This window comes from Bufo gargarizans, chromosome 6, assembly GCF_014858855.1.
Source record: "Bufo gargarizans isolate SCDJY-AF-19 chromosome 6, ASM1485885v1, whole genome shotgun sequence".
NCBI lineage: Eukaryota > Metazoa > Chordata > Amphibia > Anura > Bufonidae > Bufo > Bufo gargarizans.
This window is the reverse complement of record NC_058085.1, coordinates 252,469,377-252,497,035: the sequence shown is the minus strand read 5'-3', so window position 1 is coordinate 252,497,035 and position 27,659 is coordinate 252,469,377. Positions and strand designations below refer to the sequence as shown.

Here is a 27,659-nt window from a genome sequence, read left to right as displayed (position 1 = left end):
GACCAGAGTTGTCATATATTAGGTGCGACCATTGGCAGTCCATGCGCCTGAACTGAAATCTACGTGTCCCTGTCTGGTGTAGATTTTAGTCTTCTACGCAAGAAAACTGACGTAAAAAAAGGTAAACGTGGCAGGGCTGATGGACATGCCGCCTCCCCGTCCCCTTTTTAGAAAAGTGGGGAATGCCAGCGGAGAAAAGCCACTTGTACAAACATTTTGCAGAAGTGGTGTGAAAAAAAAGTGGTTCTTCTTCACACTGGAAAACTGGCAAAGCAATATAATAAATGAGGTCTTATGTGTTGAACGGACAATAAGTCTATGAATGAACTGACCCCTGCTGATCAGGTAGTGATGACCTGTCCTGAGGATAGGCCATCGCTTAGAAAAGGCTAGAAAAAAAAACTTACATGTAAGCTGAACAAATATTGGCAGTTTAATAGATTAAACTTCACACACTGTAAGACAGGACAGGAACTTTACAGAGAACAGATAATCATAGAAGAATATTACAAATGGAATTCTCTCCCAAGGACAAAGCAGGATGATAAAAGAACAGTGTAGAGCCTATATCTTAAAATTTGTTTTAGGTATAGTAACAAGTGTGCTGCCTCCATTTAAAATGATTCTTGTATGGAGCTTGTAGTGTCCACGATTTCCACCACGTCATTCTTGTTAATGCAATTGTATGGACGCCATGTCAGACACCATGAATAGAGTGAAAGGAAGAAGAGTTCATGGTGACAATTCTATCCACTGCTTTGAAACACAAGAAGGGTATTTTCCTTCTTAGACCTTGTCTACAGTTGGCCATGGTAAATATAATTTCAACAAATACAGCTACTTAATGAGAATGAATAACCTGATGACTTGAAAGTCTTGATTTGTTCCTGAAACTTTTTTCACATACTGAACATGAAAATGGCCTCTCCCCTGTGTGAATTAACAGATGCTGATCAAGAATTGATTTCCGGCTAAAGCATTTCCCACATTCTGAACATGAATAGGGCCTCTCTCCTGTGTGAATTCTTTCATGTTTAACAAGATTTGATTTCTGGGTAAAACTTTTCCCGCATTTTGAACATGCGAACGGCTTCTCTCCTGTGTGTATTCTCTGATGAATACTGAGTTTGACTTTTCTAATAAAACATTTCCCACATTCAGAACAAGAAAATGGCTTCTCTCCAGTGTGAATTCGCCCATGATCTACAAAATCAGATTTTTGTGTAAAACATTTCCCACATTCAAAACATGGAAATGGTTTCTCCCCTGTATGACTTCTCTGATGATCCCTGAGTTTAGCTTTTGTAATAAAATACTTCCCACACTCAGAACATGAAAATGGTTTCTCTCCTGTGTGACTTCTCTGATGATCCCTGAGTTTGGCTTTAGTAATAAAACATTTCTCACATTCTGAACATGAATATGGCTTCTCCCCTGAGTGAAATCTCTGATGTTTAACAAGAGATGATTTCTGGGTAAAACATTTTGCACATTCAGAACATGAATACGGTTTCTCCCCTGTATGGATTCTCTGATGCTCAACAAGAGAAGGCTTCTGTGTAAAACATTTCCCACATTTAGAACATGCAAATGGTTTCTCTCCAGTGTGAATTATCCTATGTCTAGAAAGAAATGATTTCCGAGTAAAACATTTTCCACATTCTGAACATGTAAAAAACTTTTCTCCTGTGTGACTTTTCTCATGTTGATCCAGGCCTGATTTACGGATAAAACATTTCCCACATTCTGAACAAGAGTATGGCTTCTCCCCTGTGTGAATTCTTCTATGTATAAAAAGATTTGAGTTTTTTGTAAACTGTTTTCCACATTCATCACACTGAAACATTTTACCACCTCTTTGACAAATACTGGTATGAAACTGTGATTGATGAGAAGAAAGTTTCTTGTGATAAGGGGGATTGTATGATAGTTCTGCACTGTGGAGTCCCAAATGCACATTAAGGTTAAGGAAGTTTTCTCCTGAAGAGTGCTGCATGGTATCTATATCTTCTACTATATTATTTGGAATTACAAGGATGTGTTCCTCACGCATTTTACATGTATTACCTATTAGGAAAAGAGATTTTCATTATTTTCAGTTTTTGCAAATCGCATATGAAACTAGAGAAACAACAAAACAATATGGCGCTCCAAAACATGGAATCATTAGATATATGGTAAAATAACAGTAATCCACTCAGCTGTTGGAGATATGCTAAACAGGAACAACCTTGTGGCAGGATATATAGGAAAATAAAGGTGTCAGCTACAAATTTAGCTTATGTGAAATAGTGGTTTCTAATTAACACATTACAATCATTAGGTCTGTATTTACAGGGGGAGAGGTGGGGGCAGGGCCATCAGCCCTAGCACATTTACATAATTTGCTCCCTACTCCAGCTGGGAGGTGGAGTAGATTTCAGTTCAGGTGCACAGGCTGCCTTAAGTGCATCCTCCAGTGCTGCAGGGGATATCAAATACTGGTGCAGAACGCCGTTAATTTTGATAAATGTAGAGTAAAATTCCTATCAATGCAGCAATAACACATTGCAATGCAATATAGTTAGCTTAACTAATACATTTGGATAGAAAATAATTCTCAATTCCTTTCATGTACAACAGTGCCAAATGTGTGTACATTATTTTAGCATGGAGAGGTACAAAGGTACAGTACTACTACACTAATGTTATCCCTTTGTAGAGGTGTATAGAATTAAAATGAGAACATTGAGGACAAAAAATTAATCCTTTGTTGTCCAGGATTTTATTATTGATAACCTATTGGCACTATTTTGGGATACCAAATGCTAAAGCCCCATTTCTCTAATCTGACGTGTCACTTTATCTGGTAATAACTTTGGAATGCTTTTACTTATCCAAGCAATTCCTGTTTTTTCTCGGCACATTGTACTTTGATATGCTTTCATTAGCAATTTTCTAAATTTGAATTTATCTGCTTTTAAGACAAAGTGATTAATCTCAAAATAGTTAATTAACATTTGCCATATGTCTACTTTACGCTGGCTTTATTTTGTAAATGTCATTTTATTTTTTAAGCCATTAGAAGGCTTAGAATTTTAAAAGCTATTTTAGAAATTTTCAAGGATTATTTTTGAATATTTTTCAAGGAATTGATCAAGGGGTGAATTTTGCATCGCCAACGTAACTGTGTGAGGTCTTGTTTTTTTTGCGGGATAGACTGTAGTTTTTAATACAATTTTGGGATACATATGACTTTTTGATCACTTTTTATTCAATTTTTGGGGGGAGATGAGGGGACAAAAACTGTAATTCCATAATTGTTTTCGAATTTATTATTTTTTTTTACGACTTTCAAGCAAAATAAGCAACATGATTATTTTATATCAGGTCATTACAAACCCAGCGATACCAATTATGTGTAGTTAATTTTATTTTTTTATTTTTAATTAATTATAAACTAGCTATATTTTTTCATAGAATTTTTTTATTTCTTTTTTTTTTTTTTACACTTTTTTTTTATCCCACTTGAATCTTTAAAAATCAGTGGGTCTGATGGCTGTACTATACTCTGTAATACTCATCTATTGCAGTGTACAGTACTTAGTTTTACACCGACATTTAACCTCATCAGACCCGGCCTTCTGCCTTTGCAAGGCCTCCGGCTGCCAAGGCAACCATCAAGACGCTGCCATCGCATCGCGGCTGCCCAATGAGGCAGAGAGGATGCTCCCTCCCTCTGTTGACTTGTTATATCAGTGGTAAATACCGAAGGCATTAGCGATTTCTTGTCCTCATACAGTGAAGGAGATTGCTGCATGTTAGTGCAGCGGTCTCCTTCACTGAAATAGCAGCCGACTGTCGGGAAGTCGGCCCGTGTAAATCCAGCTTAAGAATTAGGATACATTGTGGAACGGATGTGGACCCATTCTTTTCAATGGGGCGGCAAAAGATGCGGACAGCACACAGTGTGCTGTCCACATCCGTAATTCCATTCCACGGCCCCGCAAAACAGATAGAGCATGTGCTGTTCTTGTCCACAATTGCAGACAATATTAGGACTGGCCATGTGTATTCGCAAAATGTGGAATGCACATGGCAGGTATCTGTTTCCTGGATCCGCAATTTGCGGACCGCAAAACACATATGGTCGTGTGTACCCTTGGGTCCTTTATATTGGTTACAGCCAGTATTTAAATTGGTTACAGCCAGTCTTAGCAAAATGAAAGCAATTGTGCTACATAGAGATGGACAAAATAAAGAAAAATAATTACTTATGAGCTGTAATGGCATGCATTTAGACATATTTAGGTATTTATCTGTATTTTTCATGAACTTTGATAACCCCGTTAAGGATTATTAGATATATAGCAAGTCCCTTGTACAAGACTAAAAATGTCTACAATGTGGAGTAGTTATTACTCACCTGTGCCAATATCTACTAGAATGTTCTCCTCAAACTGCTGATAAGCTTTCAAATCTGTTTCTTCTTCTTTGACTTCAACTTTAATATTAGTGAAATCTTCTTCTTCCTGATTTGACATTTGTACAAATGACTATAATTCATCAGTCATATAGGAGAGTCTACTGTAAAATAGAAGACATACTACCTGGGGATCACATGTGAAATTGTGATTTTCTTTTGGGCAATTCTCTGGTGGATTTCTCTCACTGGGTCCATCTGTAGGAAGCAAAGAGAGAGTGAATAAATTATCTGTATGTAATGATCACCAGAGGGTTTTTTCTTGGTAAACCTCAAAACCTCTTCTATTCTACAGATTACCCCCATCCCCTTTCTCACTCTGAAAATTAGCCTTCATATACATCTCCTCATCTTCATCTATAACCTCAACTTTAATATTAAGCAGATCTTCATCCTAAACAGGGAACACAAAAACAAATAATTAAAAATCTCAGTGGTCTTGTTTTTCTCTGTTAATGACATTGTAATAATTGAGAAAGCTTCAGCTCTATCTACCTGGTGGTTCTGAAGGACATAGTGATTTTCCTTTGGAAAATCCAGGGAATACACAGGACATTTTGCTGGTGGATTTGGTTGACAGGGTCCATCTGTAGAAAACACACAGTGGGTAAATACATTTTCTATATTTGATGATTACATTATATATAACTGATAGATTAGTTATCTAACCTAGCCAAAGTAAGATTTTATTAAAAATAATATTTAATAAGAATTTTAATAATTATTGAGTCATATAAATATTAATAGTCATATGTGTATATTTTTGCATATTGAGCACTTTCCACTAGATTTTGAACATTTTTGAAAAGCAGTGAATATGTAAACTGATGTTGGATAATAAGTCTAGCCTCCTGGTTAACCTTCAAGTTCATCCAAAATCTTTTTAGTGGAGTTGACCTTTACGTTCTTCTATACACACATCATTGGACATGCTGGAACATAAAGAAGAGTGAATCTGCAAAGATTTGCTTTGCCAGTTTTACCATCACAGTCATTTTATGCAAAATATCTAATTAATGAATCTTTTCCATGTTTTTGCAAACTGCCAAAATAACTCATTTTTATTAACATATTGTTCTTCAAATTATTACATAAGTGCATTAGCATGGGGGGGGCACATTCGAGCCCATCACAGTACCTCATTCCTGCAAAAAGTATGTGTCACCAAACAAAAAGTAATTCTCAATACTAGACGCAAAAGATCCAGACAAAAATCACATAGTACCTGAGAATAATCACTAGTATGTAATAGAGTAGAAACAGCTGACATCCCTTCTTAATGACCAATAGAGGCATATAAGCATCAATGGCTGCCAGCCTGTAGTCAATAGGGGCTATGTCTATTTCTCTAATTGTTTTCGAAAAATCAGATGTGTCTAATAGGAAGTAAGGTGTTTCCTTCATCAGTACCTTCTACAATAATACAGCTTTCATCAATATAGATCCCCCCTTATCTGCCGGTCTAACAATAAGTGCGTATAGCCATTCTCTCTTGTATATTTAGATTATGGGTCATTTTCAATTCACCCTTTTTAATGGAGTCCATGAAGATCTGCATTTCTTAAGTAACAATTGGAACAAAAGTTTCCACTGGATGACGACTTTTTGGGGGGGAAGAAAGTACTTTTCCCTCCCTCGGTAGTATTAGTATTCTCCGGATGGTAAATTCAGAGTTTCTCCCCCAGCAAAATGGGCTTTTAATAATTGTGAATCCATCTCCATGTGGAAACTGTCAAACTGACAGGTAGGATTAAATGAAAGGCCCTTCTCCAATATGCTTATCTGTGTGGGGTTCTTAAACAATAAATGAATGACTAGGGAAGGGCCTGTACCTGAGAGCGTGTCTGCATGTTCCTTGTCGTCCCCAACACTCTATATCAAAGTTGAGATATCAAGTTATCGAGCAAATCAAGACACCAATGAGACTCCGATTCATAAATTGGCCCATCAAGTTTGGCAGGCGTCGAAATTAAACTTATACAAGGATCTGCCCAGCGAGATCCCCATATGGGATAACTGCATGTTCCCCCACCTGTATCGGTTGGAGGGAGTATCAGAGTGGAGGAGGCATGGGATATGCGCTTAAGGGGATGTGTTTGAGGGAGGGCAGCTGATCTCGTTTTCCCAGGTACAGGAGAGGTTTAGAGTACCGCGTACCCTCTTTTATAGATACCTCCAGCTGCGGCACGCAGTACAGGCCCAATTTCGAGGAGATGACAGAGGTATATCCAAGTACCCCATCATTGGTGTTCTGAGATCCCAGGGACCTAGAGGGATGATATCGGCGCTTTATACTCACCTGCTGGATTGTCACATGCGGGCGACCCCACTTGCTGTGGAGACCAAATGGAAAGGGCACATACCCTCTCTGACTTCTGAGGAATGGGAGGAGGCACTGCTGGCACCAACAAGGGTATCCCCTTCGATCAATAACAGAATGACACAGCTCTTTATTCTACATTATAGTTACCTGTCCCCCACCAGACTTCACAAAATGGGGAGGCTGGATCACTCTCGGTGTCACAGGTGCAGTGCGGAGGGCGCCAACTTTTGGCATATGATATGGGATTGCCCGGGCATACATCAGTTCTGGGTGTCGATTTTGGAGGTTCTCAAGACCTTGGTCCCCCCGACGCTGCGGCTGTGCCCCAAGATGTGCATTCTGGGTATAGTAGACGAGGAATCCTGGTCGCATTACCAGAGGATCTTCCTGGAAAGGACTCTGTTTTTGGCTAGAAAAGCGATTGCACTGCGCTGGATGGGGGAGTCTCTTCCCTCGAGGGGTCAATGGCTGTCGCTGGTAAATAGTGCGATCTCCATGGAAAAAGTGGTCTATAAACACAGGGGGTGCCCACAGAAGTTTGATAGGGTCTGGTCTGAGTGGTGCTCTTCACCGCTTACTTTGCACGCACCGCGCCCGTAGAGGTTGGTTGGGGTTTGCTTGACCCGTAAGGATCTTTTCCTTGGTGTCTGTCGTGATCTCTGACACAAGCTGTTACTGGGGGAGTCCAACGGGGTTCTCTCACTTCTGTTGATTATGTGTTACTGACGTGTATGTCTCTTATCTGTATCCCCAGACTTGCGGATTTGCAGCATTTGTGTTAATCTGTCTATGCATTTCTGATAGACCCCTGCGTGGGCCTTTGTGATGTCATGTGTATGCCATACTTGTTTTGCTATCCTTGAATAAAACGAGTTTAAAAAAAAAAAAGACACCAATGAGACGAGGTGATTAAAAAACTTTTACTTAAGAGAGAGGCCTTCTGGATTCACACATTAAATACACCTTATGCCAAGATTTCCCCACTGAGGGACAATAAAGGGATTTTCAACGGACTGAATAGAGTATGAAATTGTGCATGTGATTAGAGATACCTCTTCTATTGATACATTGTTTTGTTTAGTATTACACCAACAGATAATTATCTGACCAATTTCTGTCCAGTCAGACCAATAGTTGGTGTGTATAACAAAATATCTGTGTGTGTCATTGACCATGTAACCAATGATTGGTCAGAAAATTTGTCAAATAATCTATCAATACTCTGCGATGGATATATTTATAATCTCATTGTATCCTATGTCGAGGATTTGTTTACTTTTACTTTCTGCTTTCTTGTAATCCGATACTCCTGCCCGCTCTGGGAGTCTGATGTCCGTCGTAGATGAGTTGTCATGATGTGTATAAAATGTTTGCCTTTATCAGTTGAAAAAGGCTGGGACGGGCTGAAACGTGTCCTGTATTCTTTATTGAAACCAATGAAATAAAATCTACTAAGATCATATAGCAGCTGCTGGGAACTCTCTTCTTTATACATCAATATCAGATCGGGGGGCTCAACTCCAGGACCCCTCACGATCAGCTGTTAGAGGAGGCCAGGCACTCCATGAATGCAGTGGCCTCTCCCTCAGCCATGTGATGTCACTGTACACAGGGCATAGTTACAACTCAGCCCCATTAATGGGGATAAGCTGCAATACCAAACACATCCACTATACGATGTTTGGCGCTGTAATCTGAAAGCTGCCGGGAGCCAGAGTTCCGGTGAGTGTAGCAGCTCCCTGAAACAGCTGATCGGTGGCGAGTCCAAAGTCCTGAGGATAGGTCATCATTATCTTTACCCGGATAACTCCTACAAGTACACAGAGAAGCACTGGTCTAGATCAACATCCACAACATCAGATAGCTCCTTCCTTTTATTCTTCCTTCCTAAATCTCAACATTGACAAAACCAAATTTATAATTTTCCCCAATCCTAGAACCATCAATCACCATTAAAAGATTTTTGCAGGGTTTGCCTGAAGAGGCAAATGTGTACTAAAAAACTAAGAACGTAGCAGCATTAGATCATTATTTGAAGGGAAGATTTCATGACTGGACACAAGTGTGGATGCAATACAGATGATGTCATGAAGGCTTCAATATTGGCACCATTATCTATGTACTTATGCAAGGGCTGACTAAAAGTATCCTATGAAATTCTTTTGTTTGCCTTGAGCTGGCTAAAAAGTTAGCATGGTGAGGGCATCAACTTACCTTGTGATGTGAGGGTCTGGTGGTCCTCCATCATGATGTCCTTGTACAGATCCTCGTGTCCTTCTAAATACTCCTACTACTCCATGGAGAAATAGACAGTGACATCCTGACACCTTATAGGAACCTGCCACATACAATGATACAGTCATTACCCACACACAGCGAGGCAGATCTACTAATCCTGTCTAATTTTTAGACAGTGTAAACTTAGACTAGACAGTTGTAAAGTGCAACAAATTTATCACAGTGGCTAACTTTAAACCACCTATTAGTTGGTCAGTATAGTTGGTATATTGCCTCATCTTAACCACTTCAGCCCCGCTAGCTGAAACACCCTTAATGACCAGGCCACTTTTTACACTTCGGCACTACACTACTTTCACCGTTTATCGCTCGGTCATGCAACTTACCACCCAAATGAATTTTACCTCCTTTTCTTCTCACTAATGGAGCTTTCATTTGGTGGTATTTTATTGCTGCTGACATTTTTACTTTTTTTGTTATTAATCAAAATGTAACGATTTTTTTGCAAAAAAATGTCATTTTTCACTTTCAGCTGTAAAATTTTGCAAAAAAAACGACATCCATATATAAATTTTTCGCAAAATTTATTGTTCTACATGTAAAAAAAAAATGTTTGGGCAAAAAAAAAATGGTTTGGGTAAAAGTTATAGCGTTTACAAACTATGGTACAAAAATGTGAATTTCCGCTTTTTGAAACAGCTCTGATTTTCTGAGCACCTGTCATGTTTCCTGAGGTTCTACAATGCCCAAACAGTAGAAAAACCCCACAAATGACCCCATTTCGGAAAGTAGACACCCTAAGGTATTCGCTGATGGGCATAGTGAGTTCATAGAACTTTTTATTTTTTGTCACAAGTTAGCGGAAAATGATGATGATTTTATTTTTTTATTTTTTTCTTACAAAGTCTCATATTCCACTAACTTGCGACAAAAAATAAAAAATTCTAGGAACTCACCATGCCCCTCACAGAATACCTTGGGGTGTCTTCTTTCCAAAATGGGGTCACTTGTGGGGTAGTTATACTGCCCTGGCAATTTAGGGGTCCAAATGTGTGAGAAGAACTTTGCAATCAAAATGTGTAAAAAATGACCGGTGAAATCCGAAAGGTGCACTTTGGAATATGTGCCCCTTTGCCCACCTTGGCAGCAAAAAAGTGTCACACATCTGGTATCGCCGTACTCAGGAGAAGTTGGGGAATGTGTTTTGGGGTGTCATTTTACATATACCTATGCTGGGTGAGAGAAATATCTTGGCAAAAGACAACTTTTCCCATTTTTTTATACAAAGTTGGCATTTGACCAAGATATTTTTCTCACCCAGCATGGGTATATGTAAAATGACACCCCAAAACACATTCCCCAACTTCTCCTGAGTACGGCGATACCACATGTGTGACACTTTATTGCAGCCAAGGTGGGCAAAGGGGCACATATTCCAAAGTGCACCTTTCGGATTTTGCAGGCCATTTTTTACACATTTTGATTGCAAGGTACTTCTCACACATTTGGGCCCCTAAATTGCCAGGGCAGTATAACTACGCCACAAGTGACCCCATTTTGGAAAGAAGACACCCCAAGGTATTCCGTGAGGGGCACTGCGAGTTCCTATAATTTTTATTTTTTTTGTCACAAGTTAGCGGAAAATGATGATTTTTTTTTCTTTCTCTTTTTTCCTTACAAAGTCTCATATTCCACTAACTTGCGACAAAAAAATAAAAAATTCTAGGAACTCGCCATGCCCCTCACAGAATACCTTGGGGTGTCTTCTTTCCAAAATGGGGTCACTTGTGGCATAGTTATACTGCCCTGGCAATATAGGGGCCCAAATGTGTGAGAAGTACTTTGCAATCACAATGTGTAAAAAGTGGCCGGTGAAATCCAAAAGGTGCACTTTGGAATATGAGTCCCTTTGCCCACCTTGGCATCAAAAAAGTGTGACACATCTGGTATCGCCGTACTCAGGAGAAGTTGGGGAATGTGTTTTGGGGTGTCATTTTACATATACCCATGCTGGGTGAGAAAAATATCTTGGTCAAATGCCAACTTTGTATAAAAAAATGGGAAAAGTTGTCTTTTGCCAAGATATTTCTCTCACCCAGCATGGGTATATGTAAAATGACACCCCAAAACACATTCCCCAACTTCTCCTGAGTACGGCGATACCAGATGTGTGACACTTTTTTGCTGCCAAGGTGGGCAAAGGGGCACATATTCCAAAGTGCACCTTTCGGATTTTGCAGGCCATTTTTTACACATTTTGATTGCAAGGTACTTCTCACACATATGGGCCCCTAAATTGCCAGGGCAGTATAACTACGCCACAAGTGACCCCATTTTGGAAAGAAGACACCCCAAGGTATTCCGTGAGGGGCACTGCGAGTTCCTAGAATTTTATTTTTTTTGTCACAAGTTAGCGGAAAATGGTGATTTTCTTTTTTTTTTCTTTTTTCCTTACAAAGTCTCATATTCCACTAACTTGCGACAAAAAATAAAAAATTCTAGGAACTCGCCATGCCCCTCACGGAATACCTTGGGGTGTCTTCTTTCCAAAATGGGGTCATTTGTGGGGTAGTTATACTGCCCTGGCAATTTAGGGGCCCATATGTGTGAGAAGTACTTTGCAATCAAAATGTGTAAAAAAATGGCCTGCAAAATCCGAAAGGTGCACTTTGGAATATGTGCCCCTTTGCCCACCTTGGCAGCAAAAAAGTGTCACACATCTGGTATCGCCGTACTCAGGAGAAGTTGGGGAATGTGTTTTGGGGTGTCATTTTACATATACCCATGCTGGGTGAGAGAAATATCTTGGCAAAAGACAACTTTTCCCATTTTTTTATACAAAGTTGGCATTTGACCAAGATATTTATCTCACCCAGCATGGGTATATGTAAAATGACACCCCTAAACACATTCCCCAACTTCTCCTGAGTACGGTGATACCAGATGTGTCACACTTTTTTGCAGCCTAGATGCGCATTTTTAGACATTTGGATCCCAGACTTCTTCTCACGCTTTAGGGCCCCTAAAAAGCCAGGGCAGTATAAATACCCCACATGTGACCCCACTTTGGAAAGAAGACACCCCAAGGTATCCAATGAGGGGCCTGGCAAGTTCATAGAAATTTTTTTTTTTTTCTCACAAAGTCTCACTTTCCGCTAACTTAGGACAAAAATTTCAATCTTTCATGGACTCAATATGCCCCTCAGAAAATACCTTGGGGTGTCTTCTTTCCAAAATGGGGTCAGTTGTGGGGTGTTTGTACTGCCCTGGCATTTGAGGGTCTCCGCAATCATTACATGTATGGCCAGCATTAGGAGTTTCTGCTATTCTCCTTATATTGAGCATACAGGTAATGAGATTTTTTTCTCCGTTCAGCCTCTGGGCTGAAAGAAAAAAATGAACGGCACAGATTTCTTCATTCGCATTGATCAATGTGGATGAAAAAATCTCTGCCAAAAAAAAAAATGGAGGGGAAAGGCGTCTGCCAGGACATAGGAGCTCCGCCCTACATCCATACCCACTTAGCTCGTATGCCCTGGCAAACCAGATTTCTCCATTCGCATCAATCGATGTGGATGAATAAATCATTGCCGGGATTTTTTTTTTTTTTATATATATATATATATATATATATATATACATACAAAGTGTTTGCCAAAGCATAGGAACGCCGCCTCCTCCTCAGCTCGTATGCCTCGGCAAACTTATCTGTCACTGCAGAGGAGAAAATCCCGTCTTGCAGCGCCGCATACACCGACTTGCGTGTAATCTGACAGCAGCGCAATGCTTCTGTCAGAATGCACATGGTCGATCGGTTGGTCCACCTGGAAGGTAAAAAGACAAAAACAAAAAAAAGAAAAAACCAGGCCGCAACGCAATAATTTTATTAACTTTGCAACAGAACATGTAACTTTAACTTTTTGAACTGAACATTAACGTGTTTGCTTACTGGTGTGTTTTTTTTTTTTTTTTTGTTTTTTTTTTTTACCTTTATAGAACAAACCTCTCCTTCCCCATGGGTCAATGTGCAAAGCGCCCAAAGATGTGGCGAAGTGCGTTATGCACTTTGTCCCATGTGAAAGGAGATGTTTGCAGCAGCAGTGAGTGAATGGGCTATGATCCCTATGCTAATAGTGTACCTGTGAGTGGTACTTCCGGAAACACTCTCCAAAGCATAGGGCAGGGTGGTCAGGACAGTCAGGACAGAAATAGCGGGTGTCACGCCTTATTCCACTCCTGCTACAGACACGACATCTTTTTCGGGGTGACGGTTGGGTTGAGGTACCAGGAACGACATTGGGGAAATGTCGCTCGTGTAGACGGCTAACTACACTGGTGGATGGGGCCACGGAACCTCCTGAGTACAGGAGGTTCTCGATGATCTCTTCCTGAAATTTGAGGAAGGATCCAGTTCTCCCAGCCTTACTGTAGAGAACAAAACTATTGTACAGAGCCAATTGAATTAAATATACAGACACCTTCTTATACCAGCGTCTGGTTCTGCGGGAAACTAAATACTGAGACAACATCTGGTCATTGAAGTCCACCCCTCCCATGTGGAGGTTATAGTCGTGGACTGAGAGGGGCTTTTCAATGACACGGGTTGCTCGCTCAATTTGTATTGTCGTGTCTGCGTGAATGGAGGAGAGCATGTAAACGTCACGCTTGTCTCTCCATTTCACAGCGAGCAGTTCTTCGTTACACAGTGCGGCCCTCTGCCCCCTTGCAAGACGGGTGCTAACGAGCCGTTGGGGGAAGCCCGCGCGACTAGTTCGCGCTGTACCACAGGCGCCAATCCGTTCTAGAAACAAATGCCTAAAGAGGGCCACACTTATGTAAAAATTGTCCACATAAAGATGGTACCCCTTGCCGAATAAGGGTGACACCAAGTCCCAAACTGTCTTCCCACTGCTCCCCAGGTAGTCAGGGCAACCGACCGGCTCCAGGGTCTGATCTTTTCCCTCATAGACACGAAATTTGTGGGTATAGCCTGTGGCCCTTTCACAGAGCTTATACAATTGGACCCCATACCGGGCGCGCTTGCTTGGGATGTATTGTTTGAAGCCAAGGCGCCCAGTAAAATGTATTAGGGACTCGTCTATGCAGATGTTTTGCTCTGGGGTATAAATATCTGCAAATTTCAGGTTGAAATGGTCTATGAGGGGCCGAATTTTGTGGAGCCAGTCAAAAGCAGGGTGGCCCCTGGGACGGGAGGCGGTGTTGTCACTAAAGTGCAGGAAACGCAGGATGACCTCAAATCGTGTCCTGGACATAGCAGCAGAGAACATGGGCATGTGATGAATCGGGTTCGTGGACCAATATGACCGCAATTCATGCTTTTTTGTCAGGCCCATGTTGAGGAGGAGGCCCAGAAAAGTTTTAATTTCGGAAACTTGGACTGGTTTCCACCGGAAAGGTTGGGCATAATAGCTTCCCGGGTTAGCGGTTATAAATTGTGTGGCATACCGATTTGTTTCTGCCACAACTAAGTCTAAAAGCTCCGCAGTCAAGAACAGCTCAAAAAATCCCAGGGCCGAACCGATCTGAGCTGTCTCAACCTGAACTCCAGACTGGGCGGTGAAAGGGAAAACTACAGGTGCGGCTGAAGTTGGGGACTGCCAATCAGGGTTTGCCAGCACCTCTGGGATTCTAGGGGCTCTATGGGCCTGTCTTTGCGGTGGCTGCGACGGGGTCACTACTGCACGTGCCACCGTACCAGCTTCAACTGCCCTTCTGGTGCTCGCTACTTCACCAGGTTGTACGGCAGTGCTGGTACTAGGTCCAGGAAGGGCTGGGCTGCTGGTGTATGCCTCACCACGTAATCCGACAGCACCAGCCCCACTCTGCTGCTCTTGAAGCGGATCCTGCGCAACCTGCGGTCTAGCGACACGGGGCCGGGTACGCCTGGTTCTATCAGGGACCTCAGCCTCCTCGTCCGAACTTTGGGTCAGAGAGCCACTGCTTTCTACAGGTTCGTATTCTGACCCGCTGGATTCATCAGATGAGGGTTCCCACTCCTCATCCGACTGGGTCAGAAGCCTGTAGGCCTCTTCAGAAGAATACCCCCTGTTAGACATGTGGGCAACTAAATTTAGGGGTATTCCCTGAGACTACCCAAGAAAAAAAAAGCAAGCCTGTCTTACAAAGGGGAGCCTAGCGAAGTACCGGAGGCCGCTGCGGTTGATAAAAAATATCAAAACTGATTTTTTTATCGCCGCAGTGCGTGTAAATTGAATGTGCAGCGATCAAAAAAAAATTTTTTTTTTGTCACTGCGGTGGGGCGGGTGTGGGCGAGCGATCAGGCCTGATCGGGCAAACACTGCGTTTTGGGTGGAGGGAGAACTAAAGTGACACTAGTACTATTATAGATCTGACCGTGATCAGTTTTGATCACTTCCAGATACTATAAAAGTACAAATGCTGATTAGCGATAAGCTAATCAGCGAATAACGGACTGCGGTGCGGTGGGCTGGGCGCTAACTGATCGCTAACTACCTAACCAAGGGGCCTAAACTATACTGAAACCTAACGGTCAATACCAGTGAAAAAAAAAAGTGACAGTTTGCACTGATCACTTTTTTCTTTTCACTTGTGATAGACAGGGGCGATCAAAGGGGTGATCAAAGGGTTAATTGGGGTGCAGGGGGGTGATCTGGGGCTAAAGTGTAGTGTTTGGTGTACTCACTGTGAAGCCTGCTCCTCTGCTGGATCCAACCGACGAAAAGAACCAGCAGAGGAGCAGGCAGCCATATAACAGATCATATTTACAAATATGATCTGCTATCTGGCACTTTGATTGGATTTTTTAAAAATCAGCAACCTGCCAGCCAATGATCACGGCTGGCAGGTTGCTGACGAAATACTCCTGTGCGAAATGCCGGCGCGAACTGCGCATGCGCGCGCGCATATTGGCGTCGTCTCGCGAGATGACGCGTATATGCGTGACTCTGCGCAGCGCTGCCCCTCCGGACCGCACATCTGCGTTAGGTGGTCCGGAGGTGGTTAAAGTGTTTGTCCCATTTTATACACCATTCATTTCTATGGAAGTGCTGAAAATAGCCAAGCATCGTGCTCAGCTATTTTTGGGAAATCCCATTGAAATTAATGGGAAGCACACCGCACAATCTCGGCCACCGCTCCATTCGCTTCTATGGGAAAGTCCCAGTCTCTTTGCAGGCTCCATTTTGGAGATAGGCGCAGGTCCTAGAGGTGGGACCTGTGTCTATCTTAGCGATATACCCCCAATGTATGAGATGAAACAAACCCTTTAAGCGATTTTTAAACTTTGTAAAAAAAAAAAAAAAAAAAAAGGTTTCTTTTTACATTTTTATAAAAATTTCCTGGTAAATATAAAGTGTTATTGTAAATTAAGTCTTAGGTTTTCATCATAGAATACTATTAATTTTTATATATATAAATTTTAGCATACTTGTGATTAGGGTTGTAGCGGGAATCGATTTATTGATACCCAATTTATACTTTTGTACCGGCATCGATTCGATACTGGGATTTGGCATTTACCGATACTAGGCTGCGCTACTTTACAGCTTAGTATGACAGAAAATGGCACGCACTGCTCTCAGCGTGCTTCATGTTCTCCTCAGCAGCACAGGGGAGAAGGAGTCTCTCCCTCCCTACTGTGCCACCAATGACAAGAGAGGGGAGGGGCTGTGGCCACTGCACCACCAATGATGATAACTCACCCATTAATAAAATAACAGGAGGCGTGTCCCAGCGGCAGAATCATATAGCTGGCACCCGACCTCTATGACGGGCCGCTGCGATCCGCCGCAGTTAACCCCTCAGGTGCGGCACCCGAGGGCTTAACTGCCGCGAATCACAGCGCCCTGTCATAGAGGTTAGGTGCAGGCTATGTGATTCTGCCGCCGGCACCCGCCTCCTGTATTTGTATTATAAGGTTACTTAACTTCATTGGTGGTGCAGTGCGCCCCCCTTCCTCCAGTACTAAAAACATTGGTGGCAGTGGCCACAGGGTCCCCTTTTCATTGGTGGTGTAGTGGCATCTTCTGATCGGAGCCCCAGCAGTGTAATCCTGGGGCTTCGATCGGTTACCATCGCAGCCAGGGTGCTTCTGAAGCCCTGGCTGCGATGGTAAGCTCCCTGCTGCTGTGTGCACAGAGCCCAGGGAAGCAGGGAGAGTGTAAAGTCCTATTCACCCTAATAGATCTATATTACAGTGAATAGGACAAGGGATGAAAAGATCCTAGGTTCTAGCCCCTAAGGGGGCTAATAGTTATTAAATAAAAAGTAAAAAAAAAAAAAAAGCCAAAATATTCTGTTTAAATTTTCCCAATTTTACACATAAAATATATAAACAATTAATAAATAAACATATTACATATCGCCACACCCAAAAAAGTATTCTCTAATTGTCTGCATCTGACACTCGGCTTCCTAAGTGCTCAGCAGCTGGCTTAAACTCTCATCCTAAAATATACCATGGTTCTAAGGAACTGACCACCCACAGAAAATAGAAGGCAGATGGTCCTAGCATGCCCAGCTCACCTCTCCAGACGGCAACTCAATGATCTTGTTGGTGAGTTCTAGGATCTTCTGCCCATGGTCTCTGTTATGTTTCAGTAAGTAAGGTTGAGGCTCTGTGATGGGGGTCACATAGTCACCAAATATCTTCCCCTCTACTGTGTAATCCTGTGTATTAAGAGAGACACTGATAAATATTACTAAAGACATTCTCAGAATCACCTCTCTGATTTATTAATTGTGCTAAAATTTCAATTTCCCCAGCAAGGGGATTACATTTTGGCACCTTCATGCCTCCTAATAAACTCTATGGAGCCACATGCCATACATTTATGACGTTGGTGTTTATATGTTGTTTTTGCCAAGCGCCATATATGTACAGGACTGGGATGGTGTAGGCTTCAGAGCCTGGCCCACAAAGAAACATTACTGTGTAATGCTGAAGTGATCAAAAGTGGGAATGAAAAAAAAAATACTAAAAAGTAATATTGTGATGAATTCTACTTAATAATAATAATGTATTATTTACCCCAATGGTAAAAGCCATAAAAATAATGCTGATGAAGAAAAAATATTATCGATTCCTGAAAAAACAATATTAGTTTTATGTACTACCAAAGGGTGCTAATAAAAACTACAGCAGTGTGTCAAGGGGTTTCCATATCGGCCTCCAGAGCTGCCATGTTGAAGCCCTTTCTTTGGCAGAGCATAAACAGGCTTGTTGTCAGTTTTACTGTATCCAACATAACACACTGCAATGTAGAAGTATTGCAGTATATGAAACACAGTATTAAAAACACAATGCCAAAAACTGAACATTGGTCAGAAAGCTATATGTAGCCCAAAATGGTAGCAATGAAAGCTACAACTTGTCCTGCAACATTCCTTCTTTCACACAGCTCAGTCAACTGGAAAATAAAAAGTTATGGCTCTAAGAATGCAGTGACACAAATAATGATATTTTTCAAAAAGCATTTTTATTGTGCAAATGTAGTAGTGATTGATCTATAAAAATAAAGTTAAAGGGGTTGGCCACTTTTTGGCTACTATTGACCAATGTCTTTGTAAGTTGACTATATGACCCCCACCACCAGTATAACTATTATAATCATTGGTGGTGCAGTGGCCACAGGGTCCCCTCCTCCTCATTGGTGGCAGCTTCTGATCGGAGCCCCAGCAGTGAAAGGCTGTTCACCCGATGGAACAGTCTGCCGGAGGTCCGTGCCGCTAGTGTGAAAGTACCCTAAATCACCCCCTTTCCCAATTTTACATATGAAATATATACTGTAAACAATAAATAAACATATTACATATCGCCACGCCCAAAAAAGTGCAAATTCTTAAAATATAAAAAAAATCTCCTATGCGGTGAATGCCGTAACAGAAAAAAAAGAAATTAAAACTGCGCGGTTCGCCATCTTTTAGTCACCTTGTCCCCCACAAAAATAGGATTGGACTGTTCAATTATGGGCCAGACATTCCATAAAATGCGGCATGCACGCTGCTTTTTTGGTGTTTTTATTTTTTCGTGTGGTATAGAATATCGCAATACTTTTTTATGGTATCGAAATCGAATCAAAATTTTGGTATCACAACAACCCTAGTGGGGATAGTTTATTTTAACCCATTCTGTGTCACATATAGAAGAATATCGTTTTGAAAAAAATTAACTCCTTAAAGGGTTTGTATACACTAATTTCTGAGAGTGGCAGGACCTGACCCCCAGTGCTTGGTCCTGGCTCGTTTGCTCCACAGCTCCTGTTGCTTGTCTTGAGTCCCTTCATGAAAACATCCTGTTTGACGCCGTTACAGCCAATAACAGACCACTGCTTCCCTTGCATTATGTTAACTGGTCATGTGATGCAAGAGGAGCAGATCTCCACTGTGGCCAGTGATTGGCTGCAGCGGCATCAAGATAAAAGTTTTCATGGAGAAACCCAAGACAAGCAGACTAGGCCTGGAAGCAAATGAGCCAAGGCCCAGCACCTAGGGATCAAGGAAGCATGATCAGCAACGCGAATCTGGCTAGTCTGAGAGTTCATAGAAATCTGTGCAAAACCCCTCAAGATCAATGGGGTTAGAAGATTTATATGCATTTTAAATTTGGCGACAAAAAATTTAATTTGGCTCCTAAATTTTTCAGGTTAGGAGCCAATGGCTCCTTGATATTTATTTTAGTCTGGAGCACTGCTGCGTGCAAAACGCCTGTACTATTAAAATATAAAAAAAACATCCCATACAGTTAATAGCATAACAGGGGGGAAAAAATAGCCATTTTTATCACTTTACCTCCCCCAAAAAATGGAATAAAAAGTCATACACACCCAAAATGGAATTAGACACATCTCAGTAGACTCAGTAAAAGTTTTTATTTTTTTCAGTCTTAAAGGGGCTGTACAAGTTATTTTTATTGATGACCTATCCTCAGGATAGGTCATCAATATCAGATCGGTGGGGGTCCAGCACCCCCTTCGATCAGCTGGTTGAAAAGAAGGTGTGCCGTGCCAACGCTGCCTTCTCTTCATTGTTTACCTGCTCGCCATCAAAACCACAGCGGTAAGCAGGTGTATTTACAAGTAGCCGTCCCACTCACTTCAGTGGGGCGGCTCGTTCCTATACACTTGAATACTACAGAGCCGTCCCATAGAATTACACCTGCTTACCGCTGTGATGTCGATGGCGATTAGGTAAACAATGAAGGGAAGGCAGCGCTCCCATGGCGAACGCCTTCTCTTCAGCCAGGTGTCGGACCCCCGCCAATCTGATATTGATGACCTCAGGATAGATCATCAATAAAAATAACTTGGACAACCCCTGTAAAACACAAGAAAAGTGATATAAATGTGGTATCGCTATAATCTTACTGACCTGGAGAATGAAGGGCCCAGATCAGTCTTACCGCACAGTGAATGCTGTGAAAACAAAACCCATAAACTGTGCGTTTTTTTCCAGTTGCACCCCATTTTGAATCTTTTCCAGCTTCCCACTACATTCTACACAATATTAAACAGTGCCATTAGAAAGTGCAACATGCCCTGCAAAAAACAAGCTCTCATATGGCTATGTGAATGGAAAAATGAAAAAAGTTATGGCTCCGGGAAGGCAGAGAGGGGAAAACGAAAAACCCCAAAACGGAAAATCGCTGCATCAGGAAGGGGTTAAAGAAAAGTCAACAAGAAAAGTGGTGACCATGCTGGACGGTCAGACTCTTTAGGTGTAGTAAAGAACCAGAAACCAGGATCTTCTTTTTTTCTCAGAAATAGCGCTGCCCGGTTTCACTGTCTGGTATTGCAGTCAGAATGTACTGCAGAAAAGCAGATCCTTGTTTTTAATTCTCTACAACTCCTTTAATGAGTGACTTTCCTATATTATGTGGTGGTTTTGGAGGGGAAGGGGGATCAGGCTGGTGACGTTTCTACCCCCTAAAAACAGGTAAAGCATTCTAGCATTCTTCCGCAGACCGTTAGCTCCTATGCGAGCATATTGTAGCAGGCTCTACTGTAAGTCACAGCTTCTTACTACCAGGTTTTAGAAAACGCTGGTAAATTCTACACTCTACAGGTCAGAAGTGGCAGCAAGTCATCCGTACCTGACCAGAACCTCATATGTGGCTGCTCAATGCCGCAGGACCTGTGATGACGTCACCGTCATGTGGTCAGTGCATGAGGAGGCGGAGTTCAGCTGCTGAGACGATACTAACAAGTGACTGCAGGACCTGTGATGACGTCACCGTCATGTGGTCAGTGGATAAGCAGGCGGAGTTAGGGATGACGTCACATGAGGGGGCGGAGCCAGTCAGCTGTGAGAAGCTGCACTGTGAATGCTTCTATCACTTGTGGTTTGTATGGGGAGTCAGGTTTGTACACAGCAAGTGGAAAGCAGGGGCATGCTGTGTGCAATCCGAGGAATGGGTATGGGAAGATACTGTGGCTGTCAGCAAAGATTCCTTAAAATCTTTTTGCTTTATTAGCATCCATTTAACCCCTTCAATACAATTATTATTTTTATTGTTTTATTATTATAAATTTTTTTTTTTTTGGGGGGGGGGGGTCATTTTTCTTCCCTGTCTTTACAGAGTCAGCTTTTTTATTTTTATTTTTATTTTCACATAGCTGTATGAGGACAAATTGTACTTTCTAGTACTACCATTCAATATAGCATACCATGTAGTGGGAAGCGGGGAAAAAATTCCAAATGGGGTAAAATTGGAAAAATCTGCAATTCCACCACAGTTTTATGGATTTTGTCCCTGCGGCGCTCCCTATGCGGGTAGTTCATAGAACTACAGTCCAAGCTCTATTGGTGGCCTCCATAGGATCTGCAGCTCTAATATGCTGGGTTTCTTCAGAGAGACTCGGCACATTAGAACGAAGGAGCAACCCCCCCCCCCCCCCCCCCCCATCGCTGCACGGGGGAGCCATTTAGATGTCATGTTCATTCTTGACCACAGCATCTAAAGGGCTAAATGCCTGAGAAAAGCATTGTTGGCGGTCGCTGTTGTTTGAAACAGCAGAGACCTGCCAGCTATAGGGCCCTCTGCTGCTTGGAGCCAAAAGGTTCAGCATGGTGGATATAAAACTAGGAAAGGCAACAGGTATTTCATGCTAAGGGATCGTGTACACGGCTGTATTTTTTTTATCCGTATGCACAGTGACCCATAGTTGATTCTTTATCATCCTGGTCACTACCAGTAAAGGTGGGATCAAGCCAAAGTCTCAATTTTCAAGATAAAGCAGAAGGTTCTACTTTCCCTTTTCCTAAAGTCTTCTCCTCCTGTACACTCAGAAGGTCACTCAAGCCATGCCATCTTTCTCTATATAGTGCCAGCAGAAGAAGCTCAGGACCCGATCAATTCCGGCACTGCAGCGGGAAAACAATTGCAAAATAGCTGAAGAAAAATTCTAGCAGCCGCCAAGTTGCATCTTAGTAGACTTTTTTTTCATGCTTGTGGACCACCCGAAATACAAGTCTACTAAGAGGCAACTTGGCGGCTGCTGGGATTTTTCTTCAGCTACTTTCTCCATATGTTACTACTGGTAGTGGTGCCTTAAAGGGTTAGGCTACTTTCACATGTGTGATTACGTGCGGACTGGGAACTTAAAGTAGCCCTGGAAAAAAATCTAAAATGGCTCCATGTTGTAGGCAGCTTCAAATTGACAGAAGCAGGGGACAACAGAAGTAGGCGGAGCCAATACAATAGGGTAGTACAAAATACTGCCCCAGCAGAACCAAATACCACAATGTAACACAAAATATTGCCGCCTGCACCACAGTATGAAACTGTAGTGTTACCCTGAGGACAGCAAAACAGTTGAAATCAGGAGCAGTGATGGCCAGTTCGCCCGCAAACACATGCGGGCTGCCATCTTAAATCACAAGTCCGGCGATGCACAGGTAAGCCCTTACCTTTGCCTGTGCCACGAGCCGGTCTGAAACAAATGCGGTCACCGGGAGCAGGCAGTTCCGAGAACAGCCTGATGAAGGCCCCCGGTGGCTGATCTCAGAACTGCCTGCTCCCGGTGACCGCATCGCCGGACTTGTGATTTAAGATGGCAGCCCGGATGTGTTCGCGGGCGAACTGGCCATTACTGTTCAGGAGGCCACCTGAGGCTGCTGGCCAGGTGTATAAGTGTCTGATGTGCCTACATTAATGAATACTGAGAGCATCAGATCTTTATATACCTGACTGGTAGCCATGAGGAGCCCTTGGGCTGCCCTCCAGGAAATCTCCCTGTGTGCGGTACAGCCTTCTGGCAGGCTGTTCTGGCATAGATGTGTTTGTAATTCTCAATGGAGCTGAGCTGCACCCAGGCCACGTGACCGATGGTCATGACATCATTAGCCTAGGGTAAGCAGCAAATAGATCGGGTGTCAGACCAATCAGATGCTGACGAGCATCAGTTACAAATAGACTGATAACTCTTTGGGCTGTTTCACACGAGCGGATGCCGTGCGTGACATCCGCTGCGTGAATGACAGCCAAGACCCGATGCAGACTGCAGAAGCACAGAGCATTAACATGATTGATAATGCTCCGTGCCTCTCTGTGATCTCTTTACTACGAAATCACAGTGACAACTTTATCTCAAAGTGATTTCGTAGTAAAGAGATCACAGAGAGGCACGGAGCATTATCAGTCATGTTACTGCTCCGTGCCTCTGCAGTCTGCATCGGGTCTTGGCTGTCATTCACGCAGCGGATGTCACGCACGGCATCCGCTCGTGTGAAACAGCCCTTTAGCACACTGCTATGTGCAGGGGTAGGATTAAAATTTTTAATAACAGGTTCCCTACTCAACGGCAGATACGTGGCACCGTGACACATGTTTACATATACATACACCATAAATATGCAACACACATAAATACACCATATACATGGTACACATACATAAATACACCATATACATGGTACACATACATAAATACACCATATACATGGTACACATACATAAATACACCATATACATGGTACACATACATAAATACACCATATACATGGTACACATACATAAATACACCATATACATGGTACACATACATAAATACACCATATACATGGTACACATACATAAATACACCATATACATGGTACACATACATAAATACACCATATACATGGTACACATACATAAATACACCATATACATGGTACACATACATAAATACACCATATACATGGTACACATACATAAATACACCATATACATGGTACACATACATAAATACACCATATACATGGTACACATACATAAATACACCATATACGTGGTACACATGCATAAATACACCATATACATGGTACACATGCATAAATACACCATATACATGGTACACATACATAAATACACCATATACATGGTACACATGCATAAATACACCATATACATGGTACACATGCATAAATACACCATATACATGGTACACATACATAAATACACCATATACATGGTACACATACATAAATACACCATATACATGGTACACATACATAAATACACCATATACATGGTACACATACATAAATACACCATATACATGGTACACATACATAAATACACCATATACATGGTACACATACATAAATACACCATATACATGGTACACATACATAAATACACCATATACATGGTACACATACATAAATACACCATATACATGGTACACATACATAAATACACCAAATACATGGAACACATGCATAAATACCCCATATACGTGGTACACATGCATAAAATACACCATATACATGGTACACATACATAATACACCATATACGTGGTACACATGCATAAATACACCATATACATGGTACACATGCATAAATACACCATATACATGGTACACATACATAAATACACCAAATACATGGAACACATGCATAAATACCCCATATACGTGGTACACATGCATAATACACCATATACATGGTACACATACATAAATACACCATATACATGGTACACATACATAAATACACCATATACATGGTACACATACATAAATACACCATATACATGGTACACATACATAAATACACCATATACATGGTACACATACATAAATACACCATATACATGGTACACATACATAAATACACCATATACATGGTACACATACATAAATACACCATATACATGGTACACATGCATAAATACACCATATACGTGGTACACATGCATAAATACACCATATACATGGTACACATACATAAATACACCATATACGTGGTACACATGCATAAATACACCATATACATGGTACACATGCATAAATACACCATATACATGGTACACATACATAAATACACCAATACATGGAACACATGCATAAATACCCCATATACGTGGTACACATGCATAAATACACCATATACATGGTACACATACATAAATACACCATATACATGGTACACATACATAAATACACCATATACATGGTACACATACATAAATACACCATATACATGGTACACATACATAAATACACCATATACATGGTACACATACATAAATACACCATATACATGGTACACATACATAAATACACCATATACATGGTACACATACATAAATACACCATATACATGGTACACATACATAAATACACCATATACATGGTACACATACATAAATACACCATATACATGGTACACATACATAAATACACCAAATACATGGAACACATGCATAAATACCCCATATACGTGGTACACATGCATAAATACACCATATACATGGTACACATACATAAATACACCATATACGTGGTACACATGCATAAATACACCATATACATGGTACACATGCATAAATACACCATATACATGGTACACATACATAAATACACCAAATACATGGAACACATGCATAAATACCCCATATACGTGGTACACATGCATAAATACACCATATACATGGTACACATACATAAATACACCATATACATGGTACACATACATAAATACACCATATACATGGTACACATACATAAATACACCATATACATGGTACACATACATAAATACACCATATACATGGTACACATACATAAATACACCAAATACATGGAACACATACATAAATACACCATGTATACACTACACACACATACCACCCAACTTTTAAAAAGCCTAAGGAGTTAGACTATCAGCTCAAAGTTTTTTTACAACACTGGCCCACACTTCTAAGGCTACTTTCACACTCGCGTTTTGTGCGGATCCCTCTTGTAACTGCACAGACGGTTCCGCACCAATAATGCAAACGCTTGTATTCGTTAATAACGGTTCTGTTTGCATTATTCATTCAAAAAAAGTCTACGTCAAAACGGATCCGTCTTGACTTACATTGAAAGTCAATGGGGGACGGATCCCTTTTCAATTGCACCATATTGCGTCAGTGAAAAAACTGATCTGTCCCCATTGACTTACATTGTGTGTCAGGACGGATCAGTTTGGCTCGGCATAGTCAGGCGGTCACCAAAACGCTTCAAGCTGCGTTTTAGTGACCGTCTAAAAAACGCAACGGAGACCAAACGCAGCCAAATTGATGCATTTTGAACGAATACTTATCCATTCAGAATGCATTGGGGCTGAACTGATCCGTTTTGGGCCGCTTGTGAGAGCCCTGAAACGGATCTCACAGGCGGACCCAGAAACGCCAGTGTGAAAGTAGCCTAACTCCTCCCATTGTCTATCTGTACATGTCCCAACCCTGCTTAGTCTCCATTGTGCCCCCCCACACAGTAGTTATGCCAGATCTGGGATGGTTGGGTGGTATGCATACATAAACAGACTATATAGACACTACACTCACATAATCAGATCTACAATATACATCATACAGTATATAAATTACACCTAGGCTACACTTACAGTAGATTTACCTACACCATATACATTTTATAATACACATTTGTACCAAGCACTAAATACATATTTGCATATATATTATATTCTGTGCTATCCAGAATACAGCACCATCATACAAGTTACTTCTCCTCTGATGCAGACCTTCTCTTTCTTCATCTTCTCCTTTGAGAGCAGACCGCCATGATGATTTTTCACCCATCTCTCGTCTCTGCAGTTTGACAAAATACATCGTAGGTTCCTACTTTTTCATCCTCTTCCTACCTTCTTAACCCACAGCCTTATTTCCCCTTAAGGACCAGGCAATTTAAGTGGTGATAACTTTAAAACACTTTGACTTATCCAGGCCATTCTGAGACTGTTTTTTCATCACATATTGTACTTCATGACACTGGTAAAATGAAGTTAAAAAAATCATTTTTATTTATAAAAAAAATACAAAATTTACCAAAAATGAAGTAAATTTTTTTAGCAAATTTCCAAGTTTCAATTTCTCTACTTCTATAATACATAGTAATACCTACAAAAATAGTTATTACTTTACATTCCCCATATGTTTAATTCATGTTTGGATCAATTTGGGAATGATATTTTATTTTTAAGTTTTTCAGAAATTTTCAAAAACCCACTTTTTAGGGACCAGTTCGGGTCTGAAGTCACTTTGTGAGGCTTACATAATAGAAACCACCCAAAAATGACCCCATTCTAGAAACTACACCCCTCAAGGTATTCCAAACTGATTTTACAAACGTAGTTAACCCTTTAGGT

General features: G+C 41.3%; 1 protein-coding gene across 4 annotated transcripts; it reads right to left on the bottom strand.

The window, feature by feature from the left end:
* Nucleotides 1-398: 398 nt before the first annotated feature.
* On the bottom strand, nucleotides 399-21,232 carry LOC122940067 (gastrula zinc finger protein XlCGF26.1-like). 4 transcript variants are annotated; one of them, XM_044296399.1, is made up of 9 exons: nucleotides 21,115-21,161; nucleotides 20,394-20,437; nucleotides 17,550-17,693; nucleotides 9,000-9,123; nucleotides 4,958-5,049; nucleotides 4,781-4,856; nucleotides 4,590-4,660; nucleotides 4,406-4,511; nucleotides 399-2,067 (listed from the first exon to the last, which is right to left on the bottom strand). In XM_044296399.1, exons 4-9 carry the CDS (start codon nucleotides 9,031-9,033, stop codon nucleotides 842-844), a joined length of 1,605 nt encoding a protein of 534 aa, XP_044152334.1. In that variant the 5' UTR covers nucleotides 9,034-9,123; nucleotides 17,550-17,693; nucleotides 20,394-20,437; nucleotides 21,115-21,161; the 3' UTR covers nucleotides 399-841. The 4 variants fall into 4 exon arrangements, with proteins under 4 accessions (XP_044152334.1, XP_044152335.1, XP_044152336.1 ...); XM_044296400.1 differs by lacking the exon at nucleotides 20,394-20,437 and having other exon boundaries at nucleotides 21,115-21,232; XM_044296401.1 differs by lacking the exons at nucleotides 20,394-20,437; nucleotides 21,115-21,161 and adding an exon at nucleotides 20,189-20,339.
* Between the last annotated feature and the right edge of the window lie 6,427 nt (nucleotides 21,233-27,659).